The following is a 17,689-nucleotide window of genomic DNA, read 5'->3' on the forward strand; positions in this document are numbered from 1 at the left end:
TTTCAAACTGCCAAGTCTCATACAGAGTTAGTTCTGGCATTTCTAAGGTCGCATGGATGGAAAGTGAACGAAAAGAAAAGTTCTCTTTTTCCTCTCACAAGAGTTCCATTCTTGGGGACTCTTATAGATTCTGTAGAAATGAAGATTTACCTGACAGAAGACAGGTTAACAAGGCTTCAGGATGCATGCCGTGTCCTTCATTCCATTCAACACCCGTCAGTGGCTCAATGCATGGAGGTGATCGGCTTAATGGTAGCGGCAATGGACATAGTACCTTTTGCACGCCTACACCTCAGACCGCTGCAATTGTGCATGCTAAGTCAGTGGAATGGGGATTACTCAGATTTGTCCCCTACCCTGAATCTGAATCAAGAGACCAGAAATTCTCTTCTATGGTGGCTTTATCGGCCACACCTGTCAAGGGGGATGCCATTCAGCAGGCCAGACTGGACAATCGTAACAACAGACGCCAGCCTACTAGGTTGGGGCGCTGTCTGGAATTCTCTGAAGACTCAGGGATTATGGAATCAGGAGGAGAGTCTCCTTCCAATAAACATTCTGGAATTGAGGGCAGTTCTCAATGCCCTTCTAGCTTGGCCCCAATTAACAACTCAGGGGTTCATCAGGTTTCAGTCGGACAATATCACGACTGTAGCTTACATCAACCATCAGGGAGGGACAAGAAGCTCCCTAGCAATGATGGAAGTATCAAAGATAATTCGCTGGGCAGAGTCTCACTCTTGCCACCTGTCAGCAATCCACATCCCGGGAGTGGAAAACTGGGAGGCGGATTTCTTGAGTCGCCAGACTTTTCATCCGGGAGAGTGGGAACTTCATCCGGAGATTTTTGCCCAAATACTTCGACGTTGGGGCAAACCAGAGATAGATCTCATGGCGTCTCGCCAGAACGCCAAACTTCCTCACTACGGGTCCAGATCCAGGGATCCGGAAGCGGTTCTGATAGATGCTTTGACAGCACCTTGGAACTTCGGGATGGCTTATGTGTTTCCACCCTTCCCGCTGCTTCCTCGATTGATTGCGAAAATCAAACAAGAGAGAGCATCTGTGATTCTAATAGCGCCTGCATGGCCACGCAGGACTTGGTATGCAGATCTAGTGGACATGTCATCCTGTCCGCCTTGGTCTCTACCTCTGAGACAGGACCTTCTGATACAGGGTCCATTCAAACATCAAAATCTAACTTCTCTGAAACTGACTGCTTGGAAATTGAACGCTTGATTTTATCAAAGCGTGGTTTTTCTGAGTCGGTTATTGATACCCTGATCCAGGCTAGGAAGCCTGTTACCAGAAAGATTTACCATAAAATATGGCGCAAATACCTATACTGGTGCGAATCCAAACGTTACTCCTGGAGTAAGGTTAGGATCCCTAGGATATTGTCCTTTCTACAAGAAGGTCTAGAAAAGGGTTTATCGGCTAGTTCATTAAAGGGACAGATTTCAGCTCTGTCCATCTTGTTGCACAGGCGTCTGTCAGAAAATCCAGACGTCCAGGCTTTTTGTCAAGCTTTAGCTAGGATCAAGCCTGTGTTTAAAGCCGTTGCTCCGCCATGGAGTTTAAACTTAGTTCTTAACGTTTTACAAGGTGTTCCATTTGAACCCCTTCATTCCATTGATATAAAATTGTTATCGTGGAAAGTTCTATTTTTAATGGCTATTTCCTCGGCTCGAAGAGTCTCTGAGTTATCAGCCCTACATTGTGATTCTCCTTATCTGATCTTTCACTCAGACAAGGTAGTTCTGCGTACTAAACCTGGGTTCTTACCTAAGGTAGTTACTAACAGGAATATCAATCAAGAGATTGTTGTTCCATCCTTGTGTCCAAATCCTTCTTCAAAGAAGGAGCGTCTTCTACACAATCTGGATGTAGTTCGTGCCCTCAAGTTCTACTTGCAGGCAACTAAAAATTTTCGCCAAACTTCTTCCTTGTTTGTCGTTTATTCTGGACAGAGGAGAGGTCAAAAAGCTTCTGCTACCTCTCTCTCTTTCTGGCTTCGTAGCATAATACGTTTAGCCTATGAGACTGCTGGACAGCAGCCTCCTGAAAGAATTACAGCTCACTCCACTAGAGCTGTGGCTTCCACTTGGGCCTTTAAGAATGAGGCCTCTGTTGAACAGATTTGCAAGGCTGCAACTTGGTCTTCGCTTCATACTTTTTCCAAATTTTACAAATTTGACACTTTTGCTTCTTCGGAGGCTATTTTTGGGAGAAAGGTTCTTCAGGCAGTGGTTCCTTCTATATAATGAGCCTGCCTATCCCTCCCGTCATCCGTGTACTTTTGCTTTGGTATTGGTATCCCAGAAGTAATGATGACCCGTGGACTGATCGCACATAACAGAAGAAAACATAATTTATGCTTACCTGATAAATTCCTTTCTTCTGTTGTGCGATCAGTCCACGGCCCGCCCTGTTTTTTAAGGCAGGTAAATATTTTTTAAATTATACTCCAGTCACCACTTCACCCTTGGTTACTCCTTTCTCGTTGATTCTTGGTCGAATGACTGGGACTGACGTAGAGGGGAGGAGCTGTATCAGCTCTGCTGGGTGAATCCTCTTGCATTTCCTGTTGGGGAGGAGTTATATCCCAGAAGTAATGATGACCCGTGGACTGATCGCACAACAGAAGAAAGGAATTTATCAGGTAAGCATAAATTATGTTTTTACAGAAATAAATCTAAATCCTGTATTTTAGGTTTCTACTCTCTTGTTCACGTTGTTAGATATTTATTATTCTAGGATGCACCTGTATTTCTTGATTGATTAATTAAGAGTGCTACTTACCCTGCTTCTTTTGTGGTGAAAGAATCCATCCAGGTGGATTCTTTCGCAACCCCTTTTGCTCTCTCTCCCCCCTCTCTTTTGCTCTCTCTCTCTCCCCCTCTGTTTTGCTCTCCCCTCTCTTTTGCTCTCTCTCTCTCTACCCTCTTTTGCTCTCTCTCCCCTCTCTTTTGCTCTCTCTCCCCTCTCTTTTGCTCTCTCTCCCCTCTCTTTTGCTCTCTCTCCCCTCTCTTTTGCTCTCTCTCCCCTCTCTTTTGCTCTCTCTCCACTCTCTTTTACTCTCTCTCCCCTCTTTTGCTCTCTCTCCCCCTCTCTTTTGCTCTCTCCCCTCTCTTTTGCTCTCCCCTCTCTTTTGCTCTCTCCCCTCTCTTTTGCTCTCTCCCCTCTCTTTTGCTCTCTCCCCTCTCTTTTGCTCTCTCCCCTCTCTTTTGCTCTCTCTCTCCCCCCTCTCTTTTGCTCTCTCTCCCCCCTCTCTTTTGCTCTCTCTCCCCCCTCTCTTTTGCTCTCTCTCCACCTCTTTTGATCTCTCCCCCCTCTATTTTGCTCTCCCCCCTCTCTTTTGCTCTCTCTCCCCTCTCATTTGCTCTCTCTCCCCTCTGTCTATGTGTTGTTAAATTAAAAAAAAATTGAACTACAGAAAAAAATAAACAAATTATCAAAAATAAAACCTAATCCCTATGAAAATAAAAAGCCCCTCAAAATAAAAACACCCCCTTATCTAATGCTAAACTACCAATAGCCCTTATAAGGGCTTTTTGTAGGGCATTGCCCTAAGTTCTTTTGCAGTTACCAAAAATTCTATTTCCCCCTAACAATAAAACCCACCACCCCCCCAAAACACTAAAAAACCCTAAACTATCCATTGCCCTGAAAAGGGCATTTGTATGGTCATTGCCCTTAAAAGGGCACTCAGCTCTTTTGCTGCCCATCCCTAATCTAAAAAACAAAAACAAAAAAATATATATAAAAAAATTAAATCTAAGTTTAAATTAACCTATATTATAGAAAATAAAAAAAATCTAATATTACAGAAAACAAAAAACAAATTACCAAAGTTTACAAAATTAAACCTAATCCCTGTGAAAATAAAAAAGCCCCCCCCCCCAAATAAAAATACCCCCTAATCTAAGAATAAACTGCCAGTAGCCCTTAAAAGTGGATATTGCACCAAGATAAACAGCTCTTTTACAGAAAAAAATCTAAATCCCCCTAACAGTAAAACCCCCCACCCACCAAACCTCCCAAAATAAAAGAACCTAACACTAAAAAACCTAAACTACCCATTGTACTGAGAAGGGCATTTGTTTGGGCATTTGTTTGGGCATTGCCCTTAAAAGGCCATTTAGCTCTTTTAATGCCCATCCCTAATCTAAATAAAACTCCCCCAAAAAACCCTTAAAAAAAAATCTAAGTCTAACACCCAGGTTGGTACTCACCTTTCCTGAAGTCCACCGGAGAAGGTCCTGTTCCAGGTGGTGAAGTCTTCTTCCAAGCGGCGACCTCTTTCTTCTTCCAGGAACAATCTGGCGCAGAATTCAGCCAATAGGATTTCAGTAGCTCTCATCGTATTGACTGATTTGAATTTGAAGAATCAAATCAGCCAATAGGAATTCAAGGGACACCATCTTTAATCGTGTACCTTGAATTCACTATTCAGTGTACGGCGGCGATCGTATGAAGAGGATCCTCCACGCTCCATGGCTCTGTGGTCGCCAGTCTTCAGTTCCAGGGTCGCGGGTCTACTCAAGAAAGGAATATCCCAATAGAAAGAGCACATAGAATAGGACCAAAGAAACCAATGATAGATAATATGTTGCAGAGAAGGCCCGTAATAATCAAGTTTCTAAATTTGTAAGACAATATATCTATTTTAAGAGCCTACAGAGGAAGTAAAGACCTGGAAATAGCACATAACAAGATATTATTATTTCTTCTGTTATGTGTGATCAGTCCACGGGTCATCATTACTTCTGGGATATAACTCCTCCCCAACAGGAAATGCAAGAGGATTCACCCAGCAGAGCTGCATATAGCTCCTCCCCTCTACGTCACTCCCAGTCATTCTCTTGCACCCAACGACTAGATAGGATGTGTGAGAGGACTATGGTGATTATACTTAGTTTTTATAACTTCAATCAAAAGTTTGTTATTTTACAATAGCACCGGAGCGTGTTATTGCCTCTCTGGCAGAGTTTGAAGAAGAATCTACCAGAGTTTTTACTATGATTTTAACCGGAGTAGTTAAGATCATATTGCTGTTTCTCGGCCATCTGAGGGAGGTAAAAGCTTCAGATCAGGGGACAGCGGGCAGATGAATCTGCATTGAGGTATGTAGCAGTTTTTATTTTCTGAATGGAATTGATGAGAAAATCCTGCCATACCGTTATAATGACATGTATGTATACTCTACACTTCAGTATTCTGGGGATGGTATTTCACTGGAATTACTCTGTTAAAAGTACATTAAACCTTTTAATAGGTATTTATTATGTTAAACGTTTTTTGCTGGAATGTAGAATCGTTTGCATTTTCTGAGGTACTGAGTGAATAAATGTTTGGGCATTATTTTTCCACTTGGCAGTTGCTTGTTTTAATTGTGACAGTTTCGTTTCTCTCTCACTGCTGTGTGTGAGGGGGAGGGGCCGTTTTTGGCGCTCTTTGCTACGCATCAAAAATTTCCAGTCAGTTACTCTTGTATTTCCTGCATGATCCGGTTCATCTCTAACAGAACTCAGGGGTCTTCAAACTTCTTTGGAGGGAGGTAGATTCTCTCAGCAGAGCTGTGAGACTTATATATTGACTGTGATTAAAAACGTTGCTCTGTAATTTTTATGTTTCAAATTTAATTATTGTTACTTTACTAATGGGAACAAACCTTTGCTAAAAGTTGTGTTGTTTTTAAGGATTGATGCTATAACTGTTTTTTCAGTTCATTATTTCAACTGTCATTTAATCGTTTAGTGCTTCTTTGAGGCACAGTACGTTTTTGTTAAATAAGATTGTAACCAAGTTGCAAGTTTATTGCTAGTGTGTTAAACATGTCTGATTCAGAGGAAGATACCTGTGTCATTTGTTCCAATGCCAAGGTGGAGCCCAATAGAAATTTATGTACTAACTGTATTGATGCTACTTTAAATAAAAGCCAATCTGTACAAATTGAACAAATTTCACCAAACAGCGAGGGGAGAGTTATGCCGACTAACTCGCCTCACGTGTCAGTACCTGCATCTCCCGCCCGGGAGGTGCGTGATATGGTGGCGCCTAGTACATCTGGGCGGCCATTACAGATAACATTACAAGATATGGCTACTGTTATGACTGAAGTTTTGGCTAAATTACCAGAACTAAGAGGCAAGCGTGATCACTCTGGGGTGAGAACAGAGTGCGCTGATAATACTAGGGCCATGTCTGATACTGCGTCACAGCTTGCAGAGCATGAGGACGGAGAGCTTCATTCTGTGGGTGACGGTTCTGATCCAAACAGATTGGATTCAGATATTTCAAATTTTAAATTTAAATTGGAGAACCTCCGTGTATTACTAGGGGAGGTTTTAGCGGCTCTTAATGATTGTAACACTGTTGCAATACCAGAGAAATTGTGTAGGTTGGATAAATACTTTGCGGTACCGGCGAGTACTGACGTTTTTCCTATACCTAAGAGACTAACTGAAATTGTTACTAAGGAGTGGGATAGACCCGGTGTGCCGTTCTCACCCCCTCCAATATTTAGAAAGATGTTTCCAATAGACGCCACCACACGGGACTTATGGCAAACGGTCCCTAAGGTGGAGGGAGCAGTTTCTACTTTAGCTAAGCGTACCACTATCCCGGTGGAGGATAGCTGTGCTTTTTCAGATCCAATGGATAAAAAATTAGAGGGTTACCTTAAGAAAATGTTTGTTCAACAAGGTTTTATATTGCAACCCCTTGCATGCATCGCGCCGATTACGGCTGCGGCAGCATTTTGGATTGAGTCTCTGGAAGAGAACCTTAGTTCAGCTACGCTGGACGACATTACGGACAGGCTCAGAGTCCTTAAACTAGCTAATTCATTCATTTCGGAGGCCGTAGTACATTTAACCAAACTTACGGCTAAGAACTCAGGATTCGCCATTCAGGCACGTAGGGCGCTGTGGCTAAAATCCTGGTCAGCTGATGTAACTTCTAAGTCCAAATTACTTAATATACCTTTCAAGGGGCAAACTTTATTTGGGCCCGGTTTGAAAGAAATTATCGCTGACATTTCAGGAGGTAAGGGCCACGCCCTGCCTCAAGACAAAGCCAAAGCTAAGGCTAGACAGTCTAATTTTCGTCCTTTTCGGAATTTCAAAGCAGGAACAGCACCAACTTCCACTGCACCAAAACAGGAAGGAGCTGTTGCTCGTTACAGACAAGGCTGGAAACCTAACCAGTCCTGGAACAAGGGCAAGCAGGCCAGGAAACCTGCTGCTGCCCCAAAGACAGCATGAACCGAGGGCCCCCGATCCGGGACCGGATCTAGTGGGGGGCAGACTTTCTCTCTTCGCCCAGGCTTGGGCAAGAGATGTTCAGGATCCCTGGGCGCTAGAGATCATATCTCAGGGATACCTTCTAGACTTCAAATTCTCTCCCCCAAGAGGGAGATTTCATCTGTCAAGGTTGTCAACAAACCAGATAAAGAAAGAAGCGTTTCTACGCTGTGTACAAGATCTGTTATTAATGGGAGTGATCCATCCGGTTCCGCGGTCGGAACAAGGACAAGGGTTTTACTCAAACCTGTTTGTGGTTCCCAAAAAAGAGGGAACTTTCAGGCCAATCTTGGATTTAAAGATCCTAAACAAATTCCTAAGAGTTCCATCGTTCAAAATGGAAACTATTCGGACAATCTTACCCATGATTCAAAAGGGTCAGTACATGACCACAGTGGATTTAAAGGATGCTTACCTTCACATACCGATTCACAAAGATCATTACCGGTATCTAAGGTTTGCCTTCTTAGACAGGCATTACCAGTTTGTAGCTCTTCCATTCGGATTGGCTACGGCTCCAAGAATCTTCACAAAGGTTCTGGGTGCCCTTCTGGCGGTACTAAGACCGCGAGGAATTTCGGTAGCTCCGTACCTAGACGACATTCTGATACAAGCTTCAAGCTTTCAAACTGCCAAGTCTCATACAGAGTTAGTTCTGGCATTTCTAAGGTCGCATGGATGGAAAGTGAACGAAAAGAAGAGTTCTCTCTTTCCTCTCACAAGAGTTCCATTCTTGGGGACTCTTATAGATTCTGCAGAAATGAAGATTTATCTGACAGAAGGCAGATTAACAAAGCTTCTAAATGCATGCCGTGTCCTTCATTCCATTCAACTCCCGTCAGTAGCTCAATGCATGGAGGTGATCGGCTTAATGGTAGCAGCAATGGACATAGTACCCTTTGCACGTCTACATCTCAGACCGCTGCAATTGTGCATGCTGAGTCAGTGGAATGGGGATTACTCAGACTTGTCCCCTACTCTGAATCTGGATCAAGAGACCAGAAACTCTCTTCTATGGTGGCTTTCTCGGCCACATCTGTCCAGGGGGATGCCATTCAGCAGGCCGGACTGGACAATTGTAACAACAGACGCCAGCCTACTAGGTTGGGGCGCTGTCTGGAATTCTCTGAAGACTCAGGGACAATGGAATCAGGAGGAAAGTCTCCTGCCAATAAACATTCTGGAATTGAGAGCTGTTCTCAATGCCCTTCTGACTTGGCCCCAGTTAAAAACTCGGGGGTTCATCAGGTTTCAGTCGGACAACATCACGACTGTAGCTTACATCAACCATCAAGGAGGGACAAGAAGCTCCCTAGCAATGATGGAAGTATCAAAGATAATTCGCTGGGCAGAGTCTCACTCTTGCCACCTGTCAGCAATCCACATCCCGGGAGTGGAGAACTGGGAGGCGGATTTCTTGAGTCGCCAGACTTTTCATCCGGGGGAGTGGGAACTTCATCCGGAGGTCTTTGCCCAAATACTTCGACGTTGGGGCAAACCAGAGATAGATCTCATGGCGTCTCGCCAGAACGCCAAACTTCCTCGCTACGGGTCCAGATCCAGGGATCCGGGAGCGGTTCTGATAGATGCTTTGACAGCACCTTGGAACTTCGGGATGGCTTATGTGTTTCCACCCTTCCCGCTGCTTCCTCGATTGATTGCCAAAATCAAACAGGAGAGAGCATCAGTGATTCTAATAGCGCCTGCATGGCCACGCAGGACTTGGTATGCAGATCTAGTGGACATGTCATCCTGTCCGCCTTGGTCTCTACCTCTAAGACAGGACCTTCTGATACAGGGTCCATTCAAACATCAAAATCTAACTTCTCTGAAGCTGACTGCTTGGAAATTGAACGCTTGATTTTATCAAAACGTGGTTTTTCTGAGTCGGTTATTGATACCCTGATACAGGCTAGGAAGCCTGTTACCAGAAGGATTTACCATAAGATATGGCGTAAATACCTATACTGGTGCGAATCCAAAGGTTACTCCTGGAGTAAGGTTAGGATTCCTAGGATATTGTCCTTTCTACAAGAAGGTTTAGAAAAGGGTTTATCGGCTAGCTCATTAAAGGGGCAGATCTCAGCTCTGTCCATCTTGTTACACAGGCGTCTGTCAGAAAATCCAGACGTCCAGGCCTTTTGTCAGGCTTTAGCTAGGATCAAGCCTGTGTTTAAAACTGTTGCTCCGCCATGAAGTTTAAACCTTGTTCTTAACGTCCTACAAGGAGTTCCGTTTGAACCCCTTCATTCCATTGATATAAAGTTGTTATCTTGGAAAGTGTTATTTTTAATGGCTATTTCTTCGGCTCGGAGAGTCTCTGAGTTATCAGCTTTACATTGTGATTCTCCTTATTTGATTTTTCATTCAGATAAGGTAGTTCTGCGTACAAAACCCGGGTTCTTACCTAAGGTAGTCACTAACAGGAACATCAATCAAGAGATCGTGGTGCCTTCCCTGTGCCCGAATCCTTCTTCAAAGAAGGAACGTCTTCTACACAATCTGGATGTAGTTCGTGCCCTCAAGTTCTACTTGCAGGCAACTAAGGATTTTCGACAAACGTCTTCCCTGTTTGTCGTGTACTCTGGTCAGAGGAGAGGTCATAAGGCTTCGGCTACCTCTCTCTCCTTCTGGCTTCGTAGCATAATTCGTTTAGCCTATGAGACTGCTGGACAGCAGCCTCCTGAAAGAATTACAGCTCATTCTACTAGAGCTGTGGCTTCCACTTGGGCCTTTAAGAATGAGGCCTCTGTTGAACAGATTTGCAAGGCTGCAACTTGGTCTTCGCTTCATACTTTTTCCAAATTTTACAAATTTGACACTTTTGCTTCTTCGGAGGCTATTTTTGGGAGAAAGGTTCTTCAGGCAGTGGTTCCTTCTGTATAATGAGCCTGCCTATCCCTCCCGTCATCCGTGTACTTTTGCTTTGGTATTGGTATCCCAGAAGTAATGATGACCCGTGGACTGATCACACATAACAGAAGAAAACATAATTTATGCTTACCTGATAAATTCCTTTCTTCTGTTGTGTGATCAGTCCACGGCCCGCCCTGTTTTTTAAGGCAGGTAAATATCTTTTAAATTATACTCCAGTCACCACTTCACCCTTGGTTTCTCCTTTCTCGTTGATTCTTGGTCGAATGACTGGGAGTGACGTAGAGGGGAGGAGCTATATGCAGCTCTGCTGGGTGAATCCTCTTGCATTTCCTGTTGGGGAGGAGTTATATCCCAGAAGTAATGATGACCCGTGGACTGATCACACAACAGAAGAAAGGAATTTATCAGGTAAGCATAAATTATGTTTTCAGGACTTCTCTGCACAAACCTCTGCTAGAAGGAAAGTCATGGCCCCGCATTGTACCAAATTAGTAAATGCAGGTTTTTTTTGCTAGAATGATATATCCAGCACATATTAAAGTTATTATAAATGATAAAATAATTATGTTTAAATCAGACCAGGAAGCTCTAGAATTTTTACAGAAGAACAGTGACCCTAACGGCAACTAAATGTACGATTATTATGGATAGAAATTAAAATTTATTTTGTATATATATATATATATATATATATATATATATATATATATATATATATATATATATACCAAAAAAAAATTTGTCTCTCTCTCTCATCCCTCTCCTAACATTTGTGGGCCTCCCTCTTGTTCTCACACTGTGGGCCTCCTTTTTAGGCTAAGCTACTTGACACATGGCCAATATTAAAATAGTATCTTGGAATGTCGGGGGCATCACCAGCACAATAAAACGAAAACGTATTTTGACATCTCTCAAAAAGGATAGAGCAGATATTGCGCTATTACAAGAGACCCATTTATCTAAAGTAGTAAATGAAAAATTGAAAACTAACTGGGTAAAAGAGGTAATAGCTACGCCATGCGCAGCCAGGAAAAAGGGACTGGAAATACTACTGGATAGTAAATTAGACTATCAAATTTTACAAAAAGAAATAGGGGCCTATTTAGGAAAGGCCTGTCGGACATGATCCAACATTGCGGATCATGTCCGAAAGACCTTGCTGAATACGCTCTCCGCATTCAGCATTGCACCAGCAGCTCTTGTGAACTGCTGGTGCAACACCACCCCCTGCAGATTCGCAGCCAATCGACCGCTAGCAAGCAGGTGTCAATCAACCCGATCGTATTCGATCAGGTTGAATTGCGGCGATCTCTGTCCGCCTCCTCAGAGCAGGCGGACTGGTTATGGAGCAGCGGTTGGAGCTCGATAGATAGGCCCCACAGATCCAAATAAGAGATATATTATGATTAAAATTTTAATTAAGGATAAGAAATTTGTAATCTGTAACGTCTATGGCACTAATAGGCTTGATGCAGATTTTTAGTCAGAACTCGAGTAAATGATATGAATCTTTGGATACTAACCTAATAGTGGTAGGTGACTTCAACATGGTATTTAATAATATAGATAGGTTGCAACATGTAAGCACTGATAAAAAGAGAAAAATAAGGAGATCGATAGATAAACCACTCAAAAACTTCTGTAATGCTCTAAAGCTAAGAGATGTGTGGCGCTTTTCTAATCTAAGTACTAGAGCATTCAGATGTGAATCTAAGAAGTATATATCCCTTTCCAGATTAGACTTTTTTTTTACCTCAGACAGAATCTTTAGTCTCAACCCGGAAGCAGGGATAGGAAACTTTATACTTTCTAATCATGCAACAATCTCATTAGAAATATCTTGGGGAGAAGGCATTAATGATATAACAAGATGCTATAGATTTCCTCGGTTTTTAGCATCCAATGCTAAATTTAAGAACTGGCTAATTCAAAAATGGAATGTATACAAAAAAGACAATCAATTATATATATATATATATATATATATATATATATATATATATATATATATATATATATATATATATATATATATATACAGTATATATATAAGCATGAGGTCTTCTGGGAAGCCGTTAAAGCGGTCCTTAGGGGGGAGATTAGAACATATTATTCCAACTGGAAGAAAGATCAATAGGAAAGAACTCTCTATCTCAAATCATCTTAAAAATAGATATAACGTATATATAGGCTGTCCCAATCGAGAGAACTGAATGGGAGGTGATCAATGAACAGAAGAATACTATAAAGGATCTTAGATCTAGTGCCAGATTCTACAGATATGGGGACAAGATAGGCAAATTTTGAGCTAAATGTGTAAAATCAAAAGAAAAACATAAGTCTTTTAACAGGATTAAATAGAATGGTAACTTGCTAACAGAACCCCAAAAAATAAGGAAATAATTTTTTAATTTTTAAAAAAAATTATACTCTACTCCTCATATACACAGAGATTACGAGTTTTGCGGTAACAGGGGTGCATTGCTAACGAGCAGTTTTTTCTCACCGCTCACTTAAGACAACGCTGGTATTACGTTTTTGTTTTTTTAAACCCGGCGTTAGCCGCAAAAAGGTGAGCGTAGAGCAAACTTTAGCTCCACATCTCACCCCAATACCAGCGCTGCATACGGTAGCGGTGAGCTGGCAAAACGTGCTCGTGCACGATTTCCCCATAGGAATCAATGGGGCAGAATCGGCTGGAAAAAAAACCTAACACCTGCAAAAAAGCAGCGTTCAGCTTCTAACGCAGCCCCATTGATTCCTATGGGAAAATAAAAGTTATGTCTACACCTAACACACTAACATGAACCCAGAATCTAAACACCCCTAATCTTACACTTATTAACCCCTAATCTGCCGTCCCAAACATCGCTGACACCTGCATTATATTTTTAACCCCTAATCTGCCGCTCCGGGCACCGCTGCCACCTACATTATCCATATGAACCCCTAATCTGCTGCCCCCAACATTGCCGACACCTACTTTTTATTTATTAACCCCTAATCTCCCGTCCCCTATGTCGCCATAACCTACAATTATTAACCCCTAATCTGCCGCCCCCATCGTTGCTGCTACTATATTAAATTTATTAACCCCTAAACCTAAGTCTAACACCCCCCTAACTTAAATATAATTTAAATAAAACTAAATAAAATTACTACAATTAAATAAATTATTCCTATTTAAAACTAAATACTTACCTATAAAATAAACCCTAAGATAGCTACTATATAAATAAAACCCTAAACATTTTAGCTAGCTTAAGGTTTATTTTTATTTTACAGGCAACTTTGTATTTATTTTAACTAGGTACAATAGTTATTAAATAGTTATTAACTATTTAATAACTTCCTAGTTAAAATAAGTACAAATATACCAGTAAAATAAACCCTAACCTAAGTTACAATTACACCTAACACTACACTATCATTAACTAAATTAACTACAATTAATTACAATTAAATTAAATAAACTAAAGTACAAAAAAAAAACACTAAATTACAGAAAAAAATAAAATAATTACAAGAATTTTAAACTAATTACACCTAATCTAATCCGCCTAATAAAATAAAAAAGCCCCTCCAAATAATAAAAATCCCTACCCTATACTAAATTACAAATAGCCCTTAAAAGGGCTTTTTGCGGGGCATTGCCCCAAAGTAATCAGCTCTTTTACCTGTAAAAAAAATAATAATTACGAGTTGATTGGAACAGCCAATAGAATGAGAGCTCAATCCTATTGGCTATTGGCTCCGCGCCGGATGGATGAAGATAGAAGATGCCGTCTGGATGAAGTCTTCTTCTCGATTGGATGAGGACTTCGCCGGCTGGATGAAGTTCGAAGAGGCCGTCTGGATGAAGACTTCTTGCCGCTTGGATGAGGACTTCGCCGGCTGGAGAAGGATGGATGGATGTCTGGACTTCAATAACTGTAAGTGGATCGTCGGGGGTTAGTGTTAGGTTGTTTAAGGGTTTTTTGTTTGTTTGGGGGGATTTTTTAGGTTAGGGTTTTGTGCAATTCGTAAAAGAGCTAAATGCCTTTTTAAGGACAATGCCCATCCAAATGCCCTTTTCAGGGCAATGTTTAGCTTAGGTTTATTAGGTTTTTATTTGGTGGGGTGGGTGGTGGGTTTTACTGTTGGGGGGGTTGTTTGTATTTTTTATTGCAATGTAAAAGAGCTGATTTCATTGGGGCAATGCCCTGCAAAAGGCCCTTTTAAGGGCCATTGGCAGTTTAGTGTAGGCTAGATTTTTTTTTATTTTGATAGGGCTATTAGATTAGGAGTAATTCGTTTTTATTTTTGATAATTTCGTGTTTTTTATTTTTTGTAATTTAGTGGGGGGGGGTTTGTTGTAAGTTAGTAAATTGTATTTTATTAATTTAATTTATTTCATTTTATTGTAATGTTAGGTTTTAGTGTAAGGCAGGTTAGGTTTTATTTTACAGGTTTCTTTGTATTTTTTTAACTAGGTAGCTAGTAAATAGGAAATAACTATTTACTAACTAGTCTAACTAGTCTACCTAGTTAAAATAAATACAAACTTACCTGTGAAATAAAAATAAAACCTAAGATAGCTACAATATAACTATTAGTTATTTTGTAGCTAGCTTAGGTTTTTTTTTTTTACAGGTAAGTATGTATTTAGTTTTAAATATGAATTATTTATTTAATAATTGTAAGGTTTATTTAGATTTATTTTAATTATATTTAAGTTAGGGAGTGTTAGGGTTAGATTTAGGCTTAGGGTTACGTAAGGGGTTAGGTTTATGCTTAGGGTTAGGTTTAGGGTTTAATAATTTAGTATAGTGGCAGCGACAATAGGCGCGGCAGATTAGGGGTTAATAACTGTAATGTAAGTGGCGGCGATGTTAGAGGGAGCAGATTATGGGGTTAATAACTGTAATGTAAGTGGCGGCGATGTTAGGGGCAGCAGATTAGGGGTGTTTAGACGTGGGGTTTATGCTAGGGTGTTAGGTTTAAACGTAACTTTTTCTTTCCCCATAGACATCAATGGGGCTGCGTTAAGGAGCTTTGTTTCCGCGATCGCAGGTGTTAGGCTTTTTTTGCCGGCTCTCCCCATTGATGTCTATGGGGAAATTGTGCACGACCACGTCAAAGCAGTGCTTGATTTCGATGCGGCGCTCAACACCACCATATCGCCCGCACAAGCCTGCTTTTTTATATAGGGAGGTGAAATAACGCCGAAAATGTTGCATTCGTTAATTTCCCTATAGCGCTCAAAACTCGTAATCTGGCTTATAGTTAATAAGTGTCCTCACTGCTTCAATCCCAGTGCCGATTTAATACATGTTCTGGAACTTCCCCAAAATCCAGAAATACTGGTCACGGCATAGTTTTTGGCTGAGCAAAACGCTACATGTCTCTATTAAGCTAGAGAAACAACATGTTCTTCTGCTTGTTGACTTTGAATCTACCAGATATGTTAATATCCGATTTATTAACTCCACGATTCTGGAAGATATCTAATACTTTAAAATTGGAAGAACAAACAAGAACCTTCTATTCATAATCTGACCAATTTAATGCTAAAACAAGATGTAATGGAACAGTTTGATAGTACCGTTGGATCGGACCAGAATATCAAAAAATATTGTAATAAATGGCTCAGTTTCTTTAAAAACATATGAAAATAATACACAAGCCCAATTACTTGCTCCTTTTACTACATGTAAATATGTAGAGGACACACTCCAGAGGAGTTTGTCATAAAGTGAGGGAGGGAGCGAGAGATTAGGAGTTTGTTCCTGTCTTTTTTTTTTTTTTGCCGTCACTGTCAACCTTCTATCTGAAGACACATGTAGGGATTTATTTATTTTTTTGTCACCGAAGTAGAGTGACACTTTTTATCGTTATGTTATATAGCTTAACTATGCTTACTTAAAGGATCTATGGAAGCCTATGTTATAGATAAAATACACAAGAAAAAAAAAAAGGGGGGTACCAATTGTTTTAGTTGATATTTATTTTTCTGAAAGTTTATTTGGGTGTTAAAGCAAAGATGAATTCAATACCACAATTTTGACCTATCTATCTAATGTAACTGAAGATGTCTGTATAGCATGTCTATGATCTGTGTTCTTTTGTGGGTCTTGTAAGCTAATGTTATTTAATTTCTGTATCATGGTACCCTGTAAAGAAAATAAACAGTAGTTGTTTTCTTACCTTTACTCATGTGATATTGTTACATCCTTCTATTGCTTTTGCAGACGGTGACAAGGCTGACATCTCTGGTAACATCTATCCAGACATAAACATCATTGCTGGAGCACTGAAACTGTACTTCAGGGACTTACCTATCCCAGTGATTACCTATGATTCCTATTACAAATTTATTGAAGCTGCAAGTAAGTGTTTCCTTGTAAGAGATTGTTTGCAAATGATGGTCATCAAACTTATACAAACATGGGTATGGAATAAAGCACTATTTTGTGATGTTTGTGTGATATTTGTATACATTTTCTAAACATCTAAACATAAGACAATATAAAGAAAAGCAATATGAAAAGATGGTTGACACAATTTAACTTTCACAAGAGAAAATTATGAGCTTTTTATAACATTTTGATGGTCCATTCTGCACACGGATGACACTGAACTAAAAATCATGATGCATCTAACAGAACAAAAATACATAAAGTTCTCAATCACAATAGATGCCAGTCACTTGATTACAGATCTGAAACATGATATGTCAAATACAGTCCTAGGATTCCTGAACATTGCCCTTGTGGTTTCCACTGTGATTTAAAGGGACATTAAACTGCTTGACACAACTACAATAGAATATTACTACTCACTATGATATTGCTTTTCCTTATGTCCTGCAGCTATTCAAAGCCAATCTTTTCTTTTAACCCTTTAAAGTTGCCAGATGGTGAAGCCCCACCTCTTCATGCTGCCATCTTGGAGCTTTGTTATTCAGACGGAAACAGTGCACACTTACAGATGATGTCAGCTTTTTGACGACTGTATTATTTGCTTGGAGTTTGTGTGCATTATATAGCATGTGATCCCTAACCTGAAGCACATTATTCAGGTGTCAAAAAGCTCACTTGATCTATAAATAAACACTGCATCTATCACAGCTTGTGAGAATGCCTAATCTCCAAGATGGCAGCTTCTATTATGAAGAGGTGGAGCTTTATAATCTGGCAACTTTAAGGGGTTAAAATAAGAGATTGGCTTTGAAAAAAGCACAAGGATAGGAGTACAACCAATATTATAGTGATTAGTAACTGTGCTCTTGTAGTTGTGCCCAACAGTTTAATGTCCCTTTAATACACTCATATGTATCTATATGTTATGAACAAAGGCTATCAACTATTTTTAAAATGTATAGGATATTTCAGATTTAATAATGGGGTAGGTAACTTGCAGTTGTTTATCTAATGTAGCAAGAAAAGTGTAAGAGTTTGGTTTAATATAAAATCTACAGCTTTTGCAATGTCTTGACTGAGGTTTAAAGTGATGGTAAAGTTCCC

General features: G+C 40.4%; 1 protein-coding gene across 1 annotated transcript in view; it reads left to right on the forward strand.

The window, feature by feature from the left end:
* Window positions 1-17,689, forward strand: part of CHN2 (chimerin 2) — a 964,914-nt gene that overhangs the window by 906,786 nt on the left and 40,439 nt on the right. Inside the window, exon 11 of the mRNA XM_053714191.1 lies at window positions 16,415-16,552. Coding sequence (XP_053570166.1) covers window positions 16,415-16,552 — 138 coding nt within the window. The remainder of the gene's footprint in view (window positions 1-16,414; window positions 16,553-17,689) is intronic.

The sequence above is a fragment of the Bombina bombina genome, chromosome 5 (genome assembly GCF_027579735.1).
Source record: "Bombina bombina isolate aBomBom1 chromosome 5, aBomBom1.pri, whole genome shotgun sequence".
NCBI classification, from domain to species: domain Eukaryota; kingdom Metazoa; phylum Chordata; class Amphibia; order Anura; family Bombinatoridae; genus Bombina; species Bombina bombina.